Genomic DNA, 22,051 nt, shown 5'->3' with positions numbered 1-22,051 from the left:
AAGGAAGAGGAGGGGCTATCGAGAGCAGATGGAGTTCCGTGAACCAGAACTGCCTCGGCCAAGCAGGGGCTATAAGGATCATCCTGCACGGCCCCCCTTGATCTTCTTGATGTCGTGGGATCAGAGGTATGGGAGGAAAAGCGTAGACAAATGTCCTCGACCATGCTATCGAAAGCGCACTCCCCAGAGAATCTCGATGGGGAAGCCTGCTTGCATAAGACCTGCATTTCTTGTTGGTCGGAGTGGCAAAAAGATCGATCTCTGGTCTGCCCCACTGGCTGAAGACCTCCTCCAAGACTCTCTGATTCAATTCCCATTCGTGCCTGACTGAGGATGACCTGCTCAGTCTGTCGGCGTTTTCGTTGAGGATGCCTGGTAAGTGTTCTGCTCTTAGCGAAACCCTCTGAAGGATCGCCCATTCCCAGATCTGCTGAGCTTCCTGCGACAATGGAGGAGATCTGGTTCCCCCCTCCTTGTTCACATAGTGCATGGCCGTGGTGTTGTTCGTCCTGATAAGCACATGTGAACCTTGCAGGCGAGGAAGAAAAGCTTGCAGAGCCAGTCGTATCGCCCGTAGCTCTAACAGGTTGATGTGGAGGCGCTTCTCCTGGGGTGACCAATGACCGCTGACATGCAGGTCTTGCATCACTGCCCCCCAACCCTCCAATGACGCGTCCGTTGTTATCACTTGCAGAGACGGGACGCTTGCGAAGGATAGACCTTGGGACAAGTTGTCTTGGTTTGTCCACCATAAAGCTGCTTCCTTCATGCATGGAGTGATCATCACTCTGTCTTCGAATGAACCGTGGACCTGCTGCCACTGGTTGTCTAGTTGCTCCTGCAGAGGACGCATCCTTAGTCTGCAATGGGGAATTAGTGGGATGCACGATGAAATCACCCCCAGCAGAGACTTGTAGCGGCGAACTGAAAGACACTTTTTTGTGCGCAAGTCCTGAGCCAGGGTTCGTAATTTGTCTCTCCTTTCCTGAGTAGGGAAGGCTCTTGAGAGCTTGGAATCCAAAATGGCTCCCAGGAAGCGAGCCTTTCTGGACGGGAGCAGGGAAGACTTCTCGTTGTTCAGAGTGAGCCCCAGATTCTGAAACAAATTGGTACAAGCTTGAACAGCCTCCAGCGCTGCCTCTCTGGACGGAGCTTTCAGTAACCAGTCGTCCAGGTAGGGGAAGACCTGGAAATGGTTCCTTCGCAGGAAAGCTGCTACTGGCGCCAGCACCTTTGTGAAAATTCTTGGGGCTGAACGGAGTCCAAAGGGTAAAACCCTGAACTGAAAATGGCTCTTGGCTACTGTGAATCGCAGAAACCTTCTGTGTGCTGGGTGAATCGTAACGTGGAAATACGCATCTTCGAGATCGAGCGTGGCCATGAAATCCCCCGGGTTGATGAGCTTCAAGATGTCCTGGAGAGAGACCATCCGGAAGGACAGGGAGATGAGATAGGTGTTTAGCTCCATGAGGTCTAAAATGGGGTGCCACTTTTCTTGCGTCTTCTTCACCAGGAAGAACCTGGAATAAAATCCTTGTCCACTTTGGTTTGTAGGGACCGGCTGTATCGCTCCTTTCTGAAGCATCTGTTGGACCTCGAGCCGCAGGAGACGCTGGTGTTGCGATGGAATGGCTGCCGGGGGCTTGGGTGGAGCGACTTGCGTGAATTCCAGGGTATGCCCTTTCCGAATGATGTTGAGCACCCAACGGTCCGATGTTATCCTGGACCAGTTGTGAAGGTATTTGGTGACCCTGCCTCCAACTGATGATCTCTTGAAGGAGGGTCCAGTAGGAAGAGCCAGGAGGCCGCTATTGGCGTTTGGCCGAATCTCGTCCTCGTCCAGCCTGTTTCCCCTTATTGTAAGGCCTGGAGTAGTTGGTAGACTGGCCTTGCCGCTGTTGATAAGGCTGACGGCATTGCTGGGAACCTGAGCCCGTGGTGGAATAGCGTTGCTGTTGGTGATAGGATCCTCTGTAGTTACCACCTCTACCTCGAGATCCTTTAAAAGGAGACTTTCTGTATTGAAGGGTCCCCAAGGACCTGGCAGTGTCTGTGTCCTTTTTTATGTCCTGAAGAGTGTCGTTAACAAGCTTGCCAAATAATGCTTCCCCATCAAAGGGAAGATCCAGGACCTTGTTTTGAATTTCAGGCCTAAACCAAGTAGCTTTGAGCCACCCTTGGCGGCGGAGGACTGCCGCCCCAGCCAAAGAACGGAACGCCGTTGTCGCAATATCCATTGCGCAGTCAATGATTTCCATCGACGTTGCTTCTCCCTCCTGTAAGATTTTCTTTGCCTCAGTCATAGATTCCGGAGGCAGCTGGTCAAGGTATGGAGCGACATCACACCAAAGCTGGCGGTCGTATCTACCCATGATTGCCAGGGCATTCGCCGCTCGCACCAGCAAACTTGCCATCGACGAGAATCTCTTCCCCACATTATCTAACCTCCGCCCTTCCTTGTCCGGAGGAGTTGTTAAGGAGCAGAGGGGTTACGGGATTTCCTCTGCGCAGCTTGCGAGATCACAGAGTCTGGTCTGGGGTGACCCGTTAAGGCTGCCGGGCCATCAACTGGTGCCTTGTATTTTTTCTCTAGACGCGGTGGCACCGGGACCACCGTCGCCGGGTTTTTCATGGCTTTTAGGCCCTCCTTCCACACATGATCCACAATAGGAATGGACCTAGTTGATTTCATAAAAGGCTCCTTGAAATCGTATAAAAAGCAATCCGTGGCAACTTTAGGCATGGCCAATTTGAATCTCGCAGCGGCTCTCTCCATCAGCTGATGGAAGCCTCCAATGTCCGCAGGCGGGGAATCCGCCGGCTCTGGGACTGGCGATGCTGGATCCGGAATGATATATTCGTCATATTCGGTATCGGGAATAGAGCCATGATCCGATTGCTGACCCTCATCCGAGGAATCATCATGGACGTCTTGTAACCCGGAGGACTCATGATGGATGGACATTTGAGGCCGAGGGGAAACTGGAGCTGGAGTGGAAGGCGTCACGAGTGAGGCTGACATCGCTGCAGGAGTTACTGGCGTTGACGGCACCGGAGAAGGCATACTCGCCTTAGATTTATAGTCCTGCAGCATCTTATGCAGATCTTGGAGAAAAGAAGATGGCACTGAAACCATTTCCTGCTCAGCATGTTGTTGTGACTGGGCCGACTGATGATGGCCCACCTCTTCGCGTCCGTAGTCGCCCTCAGAGTCAGTGTCCTGGCATTTGACCAGTATTGGGAGGGACTATCAGCGTAGCTGTATGAGTCCTGGTCCTCCTCCTCAGAATCTCCTTCCTGCAGAAGCATGGTTGACAGTAGAGGAGACATAGCCTTCGGAGAAGCAACCTCCGGCGTGATTCGTGTCACAGAAATGGTAATTCTCTTTTCAGAGGATAAGATCGTCGACGGTTCCGTCGTCGACGGTTGTATACGACGAGTCGACGAGATCGGGGTCGTCGAAGTCGTCGACGAGGAAATGGTCGACACGCCAGCCGGTGTCGTTGTTAAAGTCGTCGTCGTAGATGCTCTCGTCGACGAGACCGTCGTCGTCGACATCGTCGACTTCATCGGCGACGTCGGCACCATCGTCGACGGTGAGATTGGAACTGCCGTCGTCGTCGGCATCTTTGTCGTCGACACCTTCGTCGTCGGCGCCTTCGTCGTCGGCACCTTCGTCGACGGTGAAGAAACCGCTGTCGACGGAACCTTCGTCGACGACTCCCCCGTCGATGACATCAATGCAGTCTTTGATTTTTTTCGTCAACGGAACCTCCGCCGTCGACGTCTTCGTCGTCGAGGACTTGGAACTCCTCTCAGAAGACTGGGATGAAGGTTTTTTGAAGGCTGTGACAGTCTTCTCACCTTTAGAAGGCAAATCTGGTCCTTCCCTCTCCTTTACACCTCGGTGAGGAGATTTGCTGGGACCTGGGCTCTCAGACTCACTGGGGGTCTTTTTTGAGGCCTTGGAAGATCTTTCCATAGAAGGCGAAGGGGAACCCCTACCCCTTTTCACTGACCTTCTTGAAGAAGACATCGATGCGACATCCTCACTGTCACTGGAGACAGTATCTTTCCTGGTCTTCAGTTTATGGAGCCATGTCAAGAGTCTTCCCTCACGGTCCCGGAGGGTCTTGGCCGAAAAGGTGCGACAGATTTTACAGTCCGCAGCCTGGTGGTCGGGATAGAGGCAGTAAATGCAGTCCTTGTGCCTATCCTCCACAAAAAGCCTTTTCTTACCACAGTTGGAACAAGGCTTGAAAAGGGCTTTTTTCTTCTCCATTTCTGACATCCTGGAAGGCAGCCAACAATTCTGAAGCGAAGTTGAAGATTTTGAAGAAGTAATCCTGAAGAAATCCTTTGTAAAAGTAGAAGTTGAGCAGAGCTCAAAGAAGACTCCCTAAGCACAACGTGCGGTAGAAAATCTGAGGCTCTGAGGTTCCTTCAGGAAGGTTCTAAGGGGTGAGGCACTTCTGATTGGCTGAGGCCTGAGTTTGGTCTCTTTTACACAAAGAGGGTGATATGCTACAAAAGGGAATGAGGCCTAGGCCTTTTTCCTTGGTCTTTTGTACCTACAGCTATGGTATTTTTGTTACCGAGACTCCCATTCCGACGACGGGGAATGATACAAAGCATGGGAATCTATGAGAAAGTTCCAATACTGGGGTAAATGCCAGCTTTTCGTTTTTAGCAAATATATCTTTGGTGCCCAATAATTAGTTTGTCATTTTCATTAAGTAATCACATGTACTTGTGCCACACTTGGATAGAATTTGCCTTGTATGCCCATGAATAACCATGTCATGGTTTCACTGCCCATTATAATGCAAGCGCTGCCCCCATTTTTCCAGTGTCAGCATAAAGCTCAGAGTGGACATCATGCCATTGATGCCTATTGTAAGAAGTACTATCATTAGGACAGAGCTAGTATTATGCATTGGACAGGCACCTTTATGACATGGATGCTCACAATATGCTAAGTTACCAACTTTTAGCCAGCATCAGCAAACTCCCAGGCATTAGCACATCACACCATCTCCCTAATATGCACGCAAGAATGTGGACAGACAGGTACAGAGCAGCACCCAAGGTTTCTTTTTTTGTTTTTTTAGACTTCCACTACTGGCCTAGGGGTATTCCTGTACAGTGCTAGCTTTATGAGGTACTGTAGAAGAAACCAACACCATTATTATGATGGTAAAATTTCTGTTGGGACAGCCCCCATAATTTGACAATATATTTATCAGATCACTTAATCCTTTAATATGCCAGGTGGACTGAAATGCATAGAAACACACCAATGATGAAAAAGGGTGCCGCTTTTGCCCGTAGGTTGCACGGATTGAGATAGAGGAACATTGGAGCATTTTTCTCATGCAATATTTAAAAACAAATTGAGAAGGACAAGGGTCAATGTTGAGCGTGTAAGAAAGGAGGGGGTGTGAACAGTGCAATCTAAACACCAGAGTAGATAGGCCTTTGCTCAAAAGTACTCTCAACTGGAACACTTGCAGTGGTGGAGATTTGCTGCAGGTTGGACCGTCTTCAGTCAATGATGCAGAACTGGCATTTAGTGTGGAGATACCAGACACTGTTGCCTCGCGGGACCTAGCAAACACAAAAGACAGGCTGCCTTCTTGCATGAAGCAGCCAGATGCTTCTGCTCCCAACGAGGCACACATATGATTTCTATCATTCCCTTTAGACATGTCATCCTGCTAGGAGTGCCCAAGAAAAGAATAAGAGTGTGGAGGCAAGTAACCATGGGGACTGTGTACAACCATAATAGTTGAAAGAATGTAGACCTGCTGTTGGGTTGAGAGAAATTGGGAGATCCTCCTCCTGATAAGCCTCATTCTCATAATCTTCCTCCCTCTGATATTTATCATTCTGATGATCCTCATAATCGAGAACCTCCTACTGATTATCATCATTAACCTGCTCCTCTGACAATTCTCCAATCATCATGGTTTTTCTGGTTATCAATCTCCTCTGCCTGATCCGGCTTCTCCAACTTCGTTTTCTCATTCTCCTCCTCCTTGCCCTCCCATTTTCAATGCTTATTTCATGTGTTGTTCTCCTGCTCTTAAAAACTCTTTATATCTTCATCATTATCCTGAACCACCTCCTCCTGATTCTTCTCTCTCCTGATATTCTTCGTATGGATCTGACTCAATTTCCTTACTCTCCATCACATATCCTTCATGTCCTCATGCTTCTCTTCCACTACTTTCACCTCATACCCATTCGCCCCACGATTCTATTCCTTCTAGTCCTCCTTCTTCTGATCCCCTTCTGCTCAATCTGATCTCTGTTGTGAGCATACTCCTAATCCTCCATAACCTCACTTTTGCCATAATCTTTGCTATTATACCCCAATCGCTAACCCAAAATGTTTGAAACCATGCACTACAAACTGGAGTGCAAACTGAAATTTAAGAAGAACATCTACTTACGTGAGCCATTACAAACAGCAGTGTTCGTTTTTACATCCACTTTTTCCTGCTCCTCGGATGATAAATCTGGATAACAAATGCATCTTTTGTGTTTACTACTTTTTGTCTGTTTATCCATCGGAACTGGAGAAGGCTTATCTGCTTCTGAAACTTTGCTCACTGGTTTTGTAATATCTTTGCATCTTGATACAGGAGACGTCAGGGACACATTTGGGGCCACCACTTTATCATACACATAAAGATAATAGCTAGAAAATAAGATAATAAAATTAGTCATGAATGTAGCTGAACAAACAGCTTCTGAAAACACATGGAGCCTCTATTTGGCAAATTTATGTTACCTTAGATTTTTAACAGTGAGATTTTGTCAGGTATCTAAACTTCAGAGAACAGATGTTCCTCCTTAATTCTAAAAAGAGACTCTAAACTTACAACATACTGCAATATAAACATATGCTAATTAGCAATGTGAACCACAGATTTTGTACAATGGAAGTAAGGAGTAAGCCTTTTACACACACACAAAATTCCACTACTGTAAACACCAAAGCAAATACAAGTATCCAAAGCAGCATTCTCCTACAAAACTATCATATTGCATGTTAGGTGAGGATTCAAGGTACCCGAGAAGCGACTGCCAGTAGGCTTCTCATTGGTCACGCAAAACAAGCAGTCAACTTGTCGCAGGGATCCTGTTCTCACACAGAAATGTGCATAGAGACTTGGAACCTCAGTGAATTAGGGTGTGCCAAAACTCACCTTAGTGCCCAAAATCCCCTACCAGACCAGCAATCAGTGTCTCATTGGTTCTTACAAACTCCCAATGTTTAGACAACCCAGAACATGAACTTAGAACACCTCAGGTAACGTGGAACACATGAACACTCTTTCGTTATACCAACATATCAATCCAGAACGAGGAGTAAATGAAGACACATGCAGGTTTTAAATGTTTATTTCAAATGCATTGTTCTCAAGCGCAGTATCTTAGCTAATACAAGCAAACATATTATAAGCAACAAAGTTATCAGCATAGTTACTAGTCCATAAAATACAAAGGGAGAAAGCATGTTAAAATGCTAAAGGGGAGAAGGGTAAATAGCACCTAAATCTTACCCTCCCTTGCTAGTATATTATATTATATCTAAAGAAGGTCTCTTTGGGTTTTAGAAGGGCAGCCCCATAACTCTGATCCTAGTGGAAAGGGATCACATCATCTTTCACCAGCTCTCTGCATGCGAATATTCATCAAGTGTGTTTGCATGCTCTGCGCAGTGCAATATTAAACGCGCCTAAAGCCAGAGTTGGCCGCAGCTGCATATGTGTTAAGTCTAGAACGTGCGCAGATCAGACCTCACAACAACCACTGTGTTGAAATAACCTTGAAGGCCTCGGCACTCACTGTTCAGACATAGCTTACCAAGCAAACCTGATACAATAGCAAAACATATTATTCTTGTGTGAAGCAAAATATTCTACTAGGCTCAAAGCTCTAATAACAATATGTGCCGTGTGCAGAAGCAGCAGAAAGGTAAAATGGCGTTTAAACTTCTAATAAGCTCATGCTAACTTAACACAGTGTGAAGGCAAAGCATATCTATATGACACCGACCCTTGATCCGAGCACGAATAAGATAAGACAAGATAAGGGGCAAATTTTTGGAATGCAGAGTTCAAGAACGACAGTCAGCTCAAATTTGCGCAAATGAAAAAGATTAAAAACTGTGTCTTTCAAAATTCTTATAGTCAAGCAAATGTAGTCATAGGCCGTAGCAAAGTCAATAGGCCTGGGGCAGAGAAAGTTTTCATTTGCAAGAAAATAATAATTTAAAAAAAATGTTCAATGTCCAATTAATGACGATGACACACCTCATCCCAACATTGAATATGCAAAATATGCAGCAACAGCTTCCAATAGGAAGTCACTGTTCTCATCCGAAAACAGTTCAGCCATCCAATTTAATAGCGGGAAAGAACATACATGCTCTTCAATTACCGGAGCCTTTAGCACCATCAGAGGACAACTCGGTGGGTTCTCAATGAAGCTGTGTGCCAAGAAATCTTGCGCCGCTACGAATACATTCCAACGACCCAGTATTCCATGCATCACTGCAAAGGCCATAATCCCTCCGTCAGAACAAAGCAATTCATGAGCAACTAAGGGACTCATAAGCTGGTTATAATCCACATCGGGAGACATCGTATTGCAGAGGCACAAATCCAGGGCCCAGTCGAAATCGCAACTCAGGCAATGAAAAACAGGCTAGACACATGTAAAATAAGAAAACCAAAACTATAATCCATAAGCTGCACTTAAGGTTACAAGAGGCAGCGCTCCATAGTATTCAAGCATTCTGTTGCGAAACAGTGCCAGACGTAACAGCTCGTCTCGAAACACAGGACGTGCATCCATTTTGAATGAAACAAAACAGCAAAAGAACACCTGCAGCCAGAGCCAGTAAAATGGGAAATCCACCAAATAGATCGAATGAAAGAAAGCAGGAAAGACCCCGAATATGGTTTGAAATGAAGTCACAAGGCCGCTGCTAACCACTTTAAAAAAGTGCGCCAGCCCCCGTTGTGGAGGATGCATTAAAGATTGCGTGAATTAATTCACCGAAATGCAAGGGCAAGTCAGTATTTAATAACCATGCACCTCTGTGCAGGTGTTAGCCACGTGAAGGACAAATGTTTCACGAGCAGATGTGAGGGCAACTTCTTTTTGGGACAATAGAGCTCTTAAGCGACTCATCTTATTGAACTCTGCTTTCAAGGTCGGAATCTTGGGCCAGATGGAAACATCAAGTTTCCCATGCGGGGGTGGATACATTACATTCTTACAGCAAACCACCCGCTCACTGACGGTAACGACATAAGCAATACCTTTTATTAACCCACAACAATCTTTATTGTTTAATAGTAAATAACTCCCATTTGCCAGTAATGTGAATGTAGGAACGATAGCAGGCACGGGGGTACCTTTCAAAATACAGGCTAAATTTGGCTCGTTCTGATTACAGGAGCCGTGTAATTGGATATGTCTACACATTAATGAGTGATCCGGTGTTTCAGTGCAATCTTCACCATTCAAATAAACTTCCTTGCCCTCCCTAAGGCATCTATATGTAAAAGGAAGCGACCAGGCTTCATGGAGATAAGAACTACCAAGAGGCTCGTACCTACCAATGGCAAAGTACTTCATACAGTTTTTGAACTCGAACAGGGGAAACGGGAGAGTTATCAATCCGTGGATAAGCCACGTTGCAGTATTGGCCTCTGCCACAGAAAACGGTAAAGACTCCAACCTCTCAATGTGTAACATGGAAAAAGAGGCATCCTTCATTGAAAGTAAACGCTGCTTGTCAGTCAAATTAAACGGGGCAAACAGGGAAGAGGTATTCATGTAATGCCATGGCACTTTTCCTGCCTTAACCCCTTCGACGCGCATGACAAAGCCAGCTCGTCATGGGCGTTACCTACGCTACGCGCATGACGAGCTGGCTTTGTCACGTAACGCGCGATTTTAAAAATCGCAGCGCACAGCGGGAAAACCGCTAGCGCGCATGCGGTTAAGCGTCTGTAGGGTCCAAGCAAGCTGCATAATAGAACGCAATTCGATTTTGACCATGGTACAACACAGACACTTCATCTTGCACAATATCAACAACAGATGACGCAATACTATCCAACGTGTAAATGCGGGAAGAAAGCGTGTTAATGATATTATCTACAACTGCTAGCACTTTTTCCAAATTAGCTTGATCTATAGCCCTAAGGATGTTTTCCAGAATTCATTATAAACAGCATATATCCACCTTTTAGATCTACCTTTAGCCGGGCCTTTTATGAAATCATTCAGATCAACATTGTCGGTCAGTTTAGATAAATGCTGTTTAACTGACGCCAAGGTAGAATGTTTGAGCCAATTCTGACATAATTTGCCTAAAGAATAGGTAGTCACAGAATGGTCACTTTCAAAATGGGGATCCACCCTGACCTGTGTAAAGCCTTGAGCCAAACCCAGAAAACAATGCTGGCACGAGTCAGCACTTCTGTGCCAGAGCAACCAGCCATTGGGATCCAAACTGGATATGTTAAAAGAAGAATTTAGCAACAGAGTTTGCAACTCTCTGATCGAAAATGTTGTTGTACTACCCCAACTTGAATATTCTTCTAAATCAGGGAAAGGAGGAGCATTTAATTTTTTAGCGGTAGCCAATCCAAAGCATGTCTGCGAAATTGTAAAATTAAAAAACAACATATGATTCGGGATGAGACATGCACGGTGCCAAGCCTCAGTGCCTTGCACTTACCAACTTTTAGAACGCCAAACAGATTTAAGGTCAACTGTTTCCTTCCACAACTCGTAGCCAGGGCCGGACTGGGAACCGAAATCGGCCCTGGCAAAGTGCTCAGCCGGCCCCCCCCTCTCCCCTGGGGGTGCGACCGCACTCTTTGCCAGGGCCGGTTTTCGGCCGATTTTGTTACAGGGCCGTTTTTGCAGCTATGCTGCAAAAAACGACCCTGTAACAAAAACACCCCCCTGGGGCCAAAACCGGCCCCCACCCATGCGGCCGACCGGGGGATTGCCCGGTGCCCACAACGGCCAGTCCGGGCCTGCTCGTAGCCTCCAACAGCTAACTGGTCTAGAAAGGACTTTGAGTACAATAATTTAGTATCGGTAAGTCTAACTTTGGATGTGGACTTTTCGGTCATTCTAAAATAAAATGCATCAGGATTTGACTGATTAAAATCAGTAAAATAAGTGAACCTTTTCAAAAAGGAAGCAGAACTGCCTTGTATAGGAGCTGGCCAATGCTCCCATTGTGTATAATTTACAGTGTCCCTCCTGGTATTAGTTTTATGCAGGTACTGATTGCCAAAATATTGGTAACAATATAAATCACCGTAATTAGCAGATTCTAAATACAAATCTTCAGCATCAAAGGCAGCATAATATTTCAAATCAGAAAACAACGCTTCTACGGCCTGAACATCCCAATCATCAGAACCTATATTTTTAACTACATCCCCCATGTTAACTGTAAGCACATTAGGGACATTTATAACTTCAGTGGGGCCATGGATTTGAAATTTAACAGCATCCCATACAATCCCATCTAGGACAGGCCAAGCAGTGATGTTAACAAAAGCCAAGTCTCTCTTCAATCTGTGTGATGAGGAATGGGGTGCCAATGTTCCATTGATATGTCGAATGCATGTTCTCTCCTCGACATAGTGTCCATTGACGAGACAGGAAAAATAAAACACAAAACCAATTGACATAAAAAGGTAAATCGAAAAAAGCACCATCCAAATATAAGTCCAAGGGGGAATTAAAAAATGTTTTTTAAACAGTCTTACATAAACTGTAATCCTTGAAGGCTTTCTTGATGTCTGTGAAACAGTGTCAAATGAAAATCTGGATTCTGCTGCCAAGCGAGTTTGTAAATCAGGCATCGATAAGTCAGTTGGGTAAGCGTAGTCAGTTTCATCAAGTTGAGTACCAGGCAGTGTACTCAATAAAGGACTAGAAATTGCAGGCATCTCAAGGGCAACATCAGGCACAGGATTTGAAGCCGGGGCCAAAACAAGAATTTCTCACAATCGAAGGACATGAGACCGCTGGTGTCATACTAAGAAGAATCGGCCACTCTGTGTATCTTGACATTGTCAATGGAGATATACCTGTTTTCCTTACAACCTGGAAGCGGTGGTAAAATGACTGTTCTTGTGCCCTTCACACCAAGCACAGGAACTGAAGCTCGATAAAAGGGACCAAATTCTTTCTTGTTTTCGATCTTCTCCCGAACCAGTTCTCCAACTTGGGGTAGCCAGCCAACTACCGGGATCTGCAACGCACCATCCGAGGTGGAGGGCAAATGTTCCTTTGCAAGACGGTCTCTCGTCTCTTGTAGATTCTGTAAAACATTGCAATGTTCATCTACGTCAAAGGAGGCAGCAACAGCCGCTGAGTCTAGACCGTCAAGGTCCGGTACGAACATCTTGATACCAAAGAGCATTTCATATGGGGTCCGCCCATCCAGAGACCTTCTAGGGACATTATTAAGGGCACGCTGCACGCTATTGAGGTGGGCCAGCCAGTTCCTGCCAGTGCCTATAACTCGAGCTGTCAAAGACTGCTTTAAATAACGGGTCATCCGTTCCACAACACTATTACCCTCAGGCCTGTATGGAGACGAAAACTTGACTTGGACCCCCAACAAAGTCATGGCATCCTTATACGCCTTAGAGGCGAAAGCTGGACCCTGATCCGAATGGAAGGTACCACAGGCAAAAATCCCTACAAAGACACGCAAGTCTCTTATGACAGTTCGTGAATCAGCGCTGCGGTGAGGCCACACCCACACAAAGCGTGTGCATGAATCAACTGCTACTAAGATGTACTTTTACGCAGTATCAGAAGAAAAAGGACCGCAGTGATCTAAGTAAACACAACCAAGTGGTTTATTAGAAATGTACAACTGTGTCTGCGGCGGACGCGCAGCAGTTGAAGGCTTAATCTGCTGCCAAATGTCACATTGAAGGACATAATCACGCGTCTGTTTGTACAGTCCCCGCCACCAGAAACGCTGTTGTAACTGAGCCACAGTAGCCGAAACGCCCGCATGCGCAGATGCAACTCCTTCATGGGCTACTGTGAGTAATGTGTGCCAGCGATCCGCGTTGGGAATCAACCTCTCACCAACGTCAAGTATTTTCACATAAGGAACTTTATCAGTACTTAAGTGGTATGAATACTTTGAAGGGAACCACTTAGGATATTTACTTCCCTTCTCAGTCGCAGCAACAGCTGCCAAGATATCATCATCAATCTTACTTTTGGACCGAGTAACTGCTGCAACCAAATAGGACGATACTGCTGATTTTGCGGCCTCATCGGCCAATGAATTGCCAACAGTGTGGCCTCCCACGCGCTGATGACCTAAAGTATGAATTACAAACATGAGTGGCAACTGCTCTTTAAACTCAGCCACTCGGACCCAGATCATTTTATGTTTTATTGTGCTACCCTTGGAATCACGAAAATCATTCTGAATCCAAAAGGACAGGTTTTCATTGTAAGACTGGACACAGTAGTAAGAATCACTCACAATTAGAGTTGTCACACTAGGATCAGCGTACTCCAATGCAAGCATCAGAGCACGAAGCTCTGCCAATTGTGCGGTGCACTCCCCTAAAGTCTGCGTGTGCACGACTCTGGACTTGAACTCATCGTTCACCATGGAACCCACCACAATGGCGCAAGCTGAAACGTATGCGTGTTTAGACCCTTGCACAAATTGCGCTGAACCATCAGTGTATATGATGCAATGGAAATCCTCCAAAGGCCGCATAGCCAAAGGTGCAGGATGAACAAATTCATATTGCAAAAACTCCTGTGACTGTAAGGAGGCATCAAAAATAAAGGTGACATTCGGAGACGTCAATGATGCTGCCCATTGTATCCACCTTGGGTGCAAAGCTTTAGAAATTGGTACACTGGCTTTCGTCACTGCCTCCAAAGCAGGATACTGGGTAACAACCAACATGCGTGTGTCCTGTGACAGCGCACGTTCCTTAAGAATCGCCATCTGCACTGCTGTCAAAACTTTTTCCACAGAGGAAAACCGCATTTCAGCCGAAGTGTACAAGTGTGACTTGTAAGCAATAGGTACTGTGTCACCTTCGATAAAAGTAAGGTACGTGAAACCCACCGCCCCTGGGATGATTCTTATCACCAGGTTGGTGTGGTTATCACGAGTCAGTAAGAATTTAGATTCTAAAAGATCAGCCTGCAAAGATTGCAAAATAGCTGAGTGTTCTGGCAGCCAGCACGATTTGGTAAAAGTAGGTTGTATCAAAACATACAAAGGCTTGATACGCTGGGCATATTCAGGAATGTATGTATGCCCGCAATTCAAAAATCCCAGCAAGGACTGTCATTTTTTCAGAGTTGTAGGAGCGCGCAGTTGTGCGCATTTCTCCAAGAAGTGAGGGGCCAATCTTCGACCTTCATTGTTGAGCTCATAGCCCAGGATCTGCAATGTGAGACTTTGCAAAGTTGAATTTGTAACCAATGTCTGCAAAGTTACAAATTATGCTGTCAACGCGACACAGATGCGCCCAAAGCTCGTCGTCTGTGAGATAGATGTCATCCACATACGAACACGCATCCGTGTCCACTCTCTCTAAGAGAGAGACAATGCGGGCAGCAAACACGCCTGGACTATTCTTATAACCCATCGGTAAACGTTTGTATTGGCGCTGTTTGCCGCCACTTGTAAAACTGGTCCATTGGGAAGTCAGGATACTCCGGCAGTAATTGAGCGTGTAACAAAACAGCAAAATAATAATAATAATAATAATAATAATAATAATAACTTAGACCATCTAAATTGTGGGCAAGAAAACCATTGGAAATGTCAAGTGTGGTTGTAAACCGTTTCCTCACAAGACCATCCACTAAAGCAGAGCCGTGGGTATTCTGTACTGCACACGTACGACAATGCGAGCTAAGATGCCGGTAATCCAATACCAAACGGAACGAGCCGTCAGGCTTGGTCACAGTAAAAAGAGGGTTATTCATCGGTGACACACAAGTTTCAATTACACCTTGATATTCCAATTGTTCAAGGATTTCCGCAACGGAAGCCTTAGCTTTGTGTCTGATGGGATATTGAGGTTGAGGCTGTGGCATTGACCGTAAGGGAATCTCGTGGTGTGGGGAAAATGTATCCCAACCACAGTGTGTACGGTACAGAGCCGGCGCAAGGGCTTCAGCCCACTCTTCTGCAAAATTCAGCGCATGCTCCTTCGAGACAGTGTGTGCGAAACTAGGGAGGATCACCTCCTCCCCTCTCGGAGCTGCGAGCACAAAAGGTGGGGGCCAGTCAGCCTCTGCTAACAAAATGTCATAGGTAGTCGTAAGATTTTCCCAAAATACCCCTTTTATGGTACGTTGTATGTCACCTTCAACTAAAAGGACTATTTCATAAAGTCTATCAGGGGGAGCTACTCTAGTGTCAGCTGTCTCCACAACAACATATCGGTCAGTCGCGGTCACCTTCAGTAGTGGACGCAGGGCCTCTCGCACTATGGTAATCTCCGTCGTGCTGTCCAGCAAGGTCAGAGCCCGTGTCTGAATCCGAAGCCGCGTTCTCACTATCTGTGGCATATCTCGCTGTTAAAGCGGCAACTTTATTTTTCTGAAACTGGGGCCTTTTCGCTGTTGAATCATCCTGCTTGCCTTTACTGTCTTTCGGGCGGGGCTGGTCGCATCCCTGCTGGCCACCCCGACCTCTGCCACCTCCTCCACCACCGGTCGATGAGGCCGATGATTCCTGAAAAGAACGAGGAGAGCGTTGTTCAGAAACTTGAAAACGATCAGGTGATTTTATCGTCGCGCAAGTCATAAATACGTTCTGTAGGTGCAGGCACTGGAGACGCAGGACGAGACTCCTGTTTCTGCTGTTGTTGTTTACCCTGTTTTTGTTGTTTTTTCGGCCAATTTTGCTTCTTAGCCTTGGGCTGTTCATCCGTCTCTGACTTCTGCCCTTGGGGTTGTTTTTTCTCTTTTGTTGTTGTTTGAGAGTCCCAAACTATTACAGCCTACTGTCTTATAAGCCGCTACAATAATTCTCGGTAACTGTCGGTGTTTGTAGACATCGGGTACAGCCTGCAAAGCATTAGACAATTGAAAGTTCACCGCATCTCCCTTAACATTCGCAAGTACGAGATAGGAAACTACGTCAAAACTGCCACATAGGCGCATACCCAATTCAACCGCTGCCTCGGGTCCGTGCTCATCTTGAACACGCTTAAGGACCATTGGAAGGACAGTCATTGACGGTGTGCCAAAGCACCTTGTATACACTGCCGCAAAGATCTTACCCCAAGACTCACAGTCACCAGCTTCTAGGACCAAGTCTTGGCATGCTAATTGTCAGAATCCTGTGTTTTTCACCAGGAGTCGTGTTTAGGAAATACTGCTTCCAGCTGGTCAAACTTCTCGGCAAGCCAGAAAGGAAAATCATCCTTATTCTGGGGGCGCTTGCCCATTACTGCGTTCACCATCACAGGACTGAGCCTCATACCGCCCTGTCCGGCTGAAAGCGCTGCAACACCTGGGGCCCCGCCCGGGTGATTGCGGGTAATGTACTTCACTAACGACCTAATCACGCTAATTGCGACTACATGTAGCCGTCTTAAATCTGCAAGGGGACAAGCCCCTTGTTGAGGATGTGGTGTAAATCCAGCAAAAACAGGCCAAGTTGCGCCTGGAATGGACAAAGACCTAACCTCGGAGTTAACAAAGAGTGGGGTAGGGCGCCAATAAACCAAACTTGGTGCTGCCAAGCATTAATAGGAACTTCCTGTGTCCTATAGGGAACATATTCCTGTGGCATGGCAGTGGGAGTGTATGTGTCGAACACATTAGTATTTGCATTTACAGCCGGGAAGGTCACCCACAAGTAAAATATTTCGTATGGGTAAGCTACTTCCGCACTCACCACCATGATCACAGCCATGCCATCCACAGGGACATCATAAGTCTGCGAATGATTGCGAACCGCAATCCGACTATGCTGCGGAATATCAACGGCATTAGCCATAGGGACACAGTAAGAAAGTGGTACAATAAAAACTATGTAGCACAACTGGGTAGTAATTCAAAAGGAAACCGTTTGAAAAGATTCAAGCTTGAAAAAACCTATGCAACTATAGGTAGGTTTGTCCTACACCACCGTCTTCCGGAAACAATAGTGAAGAGGGTTAAGAACTGATAGAAGCACTACTCAAGTGTCATGTAATAAGACCACCAACGGTTGGGCGCCATGTCGCAGGGATCCTGTTCTCACACAGAACTGTGCATAGAGACTTGGAACCTCAGTGAATTAGGGTGTGCCAAAACTCACCTTAGTACCCAAAATCCCCTACCAGACTAGCAATCAGTGTCTCATTGGTTCTTACAAACTCCCAATGTTTAGACAACCCAGAACATGGACTTGGAACACCTCAGGTAACGTGGAACACATGAACATTCTTTCGTTATACCAACATATCAATCCAGAACGAGGAGTTAATGAAGACACGTGCACGTTTGAAATGTTTATTTCTAATGCAGTGTTCTCAAGCGCAGTATCTTAGGTAATACAAGCAAACATATTATAAGCAACAAAGTTATCAGCATAGTTACTAGTCCATAAAATACAAAGGGAGAAAGCATGTTAAAATGCTAAAGGGAAGAAGGCTAAATAGCACCTACATCTTACCCTCCCTTGCTAGTATATTATATTTTATCTAAAGAAGGTCTCTTTGGGTTTTAGAAGGGCGGCCCCATACCTCTGATCCTAGTGGAAAGGGATCACATCATCTTCCACCAGCTCTCTGCATGCGAATATTCATCAAATGTGTTTGCATGCTCTGCGTAGTGCAATATTAAACGTGCCTAAAGCCAGAGTTGGCCGCAGCTGCATATGTGTTATGTCTAGAAAGTGCGCAGATCAGACCTCACAACAACCACTGTCTTGAAATAACCTTGAAGGCCTCGGCACTCTCTGTTCAGACATAGCTTACCAAGCAAACCTGATACAATAGCAAAACATATTATTCTTGTGTGAAGCAAAATATTCTACTAGGCTCAAACCTCTAATAACAATATGTGCCGTGTGCAGAAGCAGCAGAAAGGTAAATGGCGTTTAAACTTCTAATAAGCTCATGCTAACTTAACACAGTGTGAAGGCAAAGCATATCTATATGACACACTTGAAGTGCCAACTAAGTACTGGGCTGACGTCTTATGTGGGTGCCACAATGGGTGAGACTTTAATTCTAAGAGAAAATAATTACCCTTGATTTTTTTAATCACTGCTGTCAAACTGTAAACACTTATTTCCTATTTAAAGTTTCATTTTTGTTTGCCTTGCTCAACCTTGGCCGAAACGCTACTGATACCATTTTGCCCTCTAGGAGTACTGCTTTCTGATACCACACTGTACTGAAGGTCATAATTATCGGTTCACTTTCTGCACTAGTCACCTTGAAACTGCGATTCCATCTGCTTCATATGGCTTTGTTCCCTTGCAGAACCAACCTTCCTAAAATGTCCTCCACATCCATTTTCTCCTGGGTTTCTGTGGCTATGACTGAATAAAGTTATTTGACGAAAAAAAAAAAAAAAGAAATATTGTGTAATGTAATAATTTGGCCTTTTGACATTGTTGGTCCAAAAGAGAAGGCCGGTAGGAAAGCCTACTACAGCAGCATGATGGAACAAGCAGACTAGCTCACAGGAAGGATGGTTAATAGTGGGAAAAGAGAGACAGCACATGAAATTAAGCGGTACGTAACTAATTAAACCTATATAAAGAGGTTGAGGCAAAATTCCACCGCACCTAACCCTACCGTAGGGAAAGGTAATGAAAAATTCACAAGGGGCATGAACCGAAAGTTCAAGCTCTTTCAACTTTCAAAATGGAAAAAGAAATTCCAACATTAATCTATTGATATAGTTCAGCACTCTATTATTTAAAGCACCATGATATTATTCGATCGTAATCATGCTACACAAAACTCAAAGTTCAAAGAACAATTTCCTTAGACGTATTTTGAAAAAAGTTTCTTTATTCTTGTTCTCAGTCTTCCATTAAAATTAAGACAGACAGTAGCCAACTACTGTCATTCCTAATTTTAATGAAAGAAGACTGAACAAGAATAAAACATTTAACAAAATACGTCCAAGGAAGAATTTGGGTAATTAAAATTGTTCTATGAACTTTATGAGTTCTGTGTAGCATGATTACGACTGAATAATATCATGGTACTTTAAATATAAGAGTGCTGAACCATATCAATAGATGCATGTTAATAATTACACAGCTATATTAGGGGGCATATAGGGGAATTGAGAATTTTCTTAAAGCAAGGAAATTAAACTTGAGGTTTCCAGGGAGTTGGAATCAATATCTATTTTATATAAAATATTTGTCCAAACAATTACAAAAAAGTTTTGTTAAGTCAAATCATTTACTACCATTCTGCCACCCTTCTTATGCCACTTTTGCTTTCTTAATCTGTTCTAATTCACCTTCTCATGAGAACCTTTTCCTTTCATTTGATTACTTTATGGCTGTTTCATTAAACCATTGTACGTTGCCTTAAAGACACACAAAAGTGCTGCTTTCTAAGATACAGTTTGTGTAAAGTGAGAAACAAGTCATCTAATCACATTCAAGGAAGTTACCCTCATACCAAATTCTTTCATCTAGATGCCTGTTCTTCTTGGAGTTCAGCTGAACACAAGCATCAAGGAAGTACAAGGATTAGACTTTGTCCTCAAACTTAAATGAACGATTTCCTAGCTATCTTAACAGAAAGGTTCAATTCTAGTAAGGACATAGAGGCAAGGATAAGGCTGTTCTTTCCTCACTTTATTCTTACCAGCAGCCATTAAACATTTTTGTTCAACAGACCAAAACGTTATTTCCCATGTGGCACTGGGAAAATAACACTGAAACATATCAACCAGAGTCCAGCAAGTCCCTACATGGCTCCCTGCATGTGATCTACCCCCTTCCTGCGACCTCAGTTGATAACTCAAGTATCACTCTTGTTTATTGGAATACGTCCATGATGAAAAAACACTATCATGTAAGAGTCCGTTCACAAAAGTGCCTTACAATCAAATAATTCACAATCGGTGATCAAACACAATAACTTATACAGTAAACAGAACAATCCATCATTAAGTAAAGCAACAGTTACCTACACGTAACTCAGACAAAATCCTTGTATGAATTTCTCATCATAGATAGCTCGATATGTACGGTTGGTAGAAAAAAACCAACATGAAAAGGGCGGGCTAATCCTCGCCTCCATGTCCTTAATATAATTGAAACTTTCCGTTACAATAGCTAGGCCATTTTTCATTCTAGATCAGGACCGGAGGCAAGGATTAGGCTAGTTTAAAGCTTGTCTACCACCAAGGATGCCAGACTTGTGACTGGTTTAAAATAGAGCCTCTTAAAAGTAGAATCTGAAGGCCAGTCTGCATCATTAAGAATCTCTCCCAGACGGGCTCCCAATGAAAACGCTTTGGCGGCCATGGTCCCTCTCACTGAATGTGCCCTAAATAGGGATGTGTCAATACCACCTTCTTGCATGGTCCATTAGACCCACTTGACAATGGTAGGGAAAGAAACTGCTTTATGAGGTTTAGTGAGAACAATGAGCAGTTGCTTTTCTGCATGAGGACGAAGATCCTCAGTCATAGCCTCCTAAGCTTTTGCAACACACAATTTTGGAACATCTGCAAATATCGAATACGACACAGTTTTAGAATGACATTTTGTCCTTCTGGAAACTTGAGAAGTCACTCCGCCCGGTGTGAATACTCTACCTGTTATGTCCAGGGACATCATATCGGAGATTCTTCAACAGGAAACCAAACACAACAGGGTAGCTAAATTTGCCGACATCTGCTTTCTTGAAAGATACTTATTTGAAGGCCATGATTTAAGCTGGCTTAAAACTTTGTTATCATCCCATAATGTAGAGTACCTGGGTTCAACCGAAAGAGACAGCCTGATTCCTCAAAGGAGTTTACACACCAAAGAGTAGACAATCACATGAGCATCACAAACAGAGAGAATGCATTCCCTTCATCTATCCTCCAATCTTGGAGAATTGCATCGGTTACACTGCATGAGGCTCTGGTCTCCAAATGCAATATCTGTCCAACTAACAGTCCAGCCTAGAGGCAAAGAGGTCCCTGGTGAAGGGACCCAACCTGGATTGAACCCCTGAAATGTATTTATAGCATTTGTAGAGCATGACTGTCATCAAATTGGTATCCTGGCAAAAGTGGATAAGGAAATAACGACTTGTTGAAAGAAATGCAAATACCCAGTGTTAAGCTGCGGCTATTATTCTTCGGTAGGAGCCAAGTTTCAAGGTTTTCCTGAAATGTTGCAGCTCCATTGAAGCCCTTAGTGAGTGAACAAGCTCATTCCACATCTAGGCTGCCTTCACTGAGAAGGCCCAGCTCCCTTGCCTAGATCTTCGATAGGTATGGGTACAGACAAGGTTAGCTGTACTAGAATGGAGATGTCTCATAGGGATATGTCTTTTTAAATCTGTGCTGCAGTGGCCCAGGGCCTTTCTGCTAGAAGTCCTTAAACACAATGCGCATGAACATGATCCTCTGCGTTAGAGGGAGCCAGTGCAGGTCCTTCAGGGCGTCCTGCACGAAGGACCTATGGGGTCTGTTTAATGCCAGCTTGCACTTTGTACTGACGCTTAATCAAATAGCCAGGCTCCCCTCCCACCCACCGCATGTGGCAGATTGGGGTCATTTCCCACGGGGAGCACAAAGACTGCACCTTTTGGGTTGGGAGCATGCCATGCCCATGGAGGACAACCCCCACTCCAATATTGTTTACTTATATTTTTCCCTGGTGTCTAGTTGGCTTTCTATCCCCTTTTGGGGGCGCGGGATGGGATGAAACATTAAAAATGTTGTGTGTGTGTGGATCACCAACCCTCACGGCTGCTCCTCCAGATCCCTGGTGTCTAGAAGATGGATCTCTGCTTAG

At 45.0% G+C, this 22,051-nt stretch overlaps 1 protein-coding gene across 1 annotated transcript in view; it reads right to left on the bottom strand.

Annotated features, from left to right (window-relative positions):
• SKIL (SKI like proto-oncogene) overlaps positions 1-22,051 on the bottom strand; it is a 237,947-nt gene that overhangs the window by 86,504 nt on the left and 129,392 nt on the right. Inside the window, exon 4 of the mRNA XM_078666184.1 lies at positions 6,456-6,703. Within this exon, the coding sequence (XP_078522310.1) occupies positions 6,456-6,703 (248 nt within the window). The remainder of the gene's footprint in view (positions 1-6,455; positions 6,704-22,051) is intronic.

This window comes from Lissotriton helveticus, chromosome 11, assembly GCF_964261635.1.
Source record: "Lissotriton helveticus chromosome 11, aLisHel1.1, whole genome shotgun sequence".
In the NCBI taxonomy this organism is placed as follows: Eukaryota; Metazoa; Chordata; class Amphibia; order Caudata; family Salamandridae; genus Lissotriton; species Lissotriton helveticus.
The sequence above is the reverse complement of the archived record's forward strand: the minus strand, read 5'-3'. Positions and strand labels throughout refer to the sequence as shown.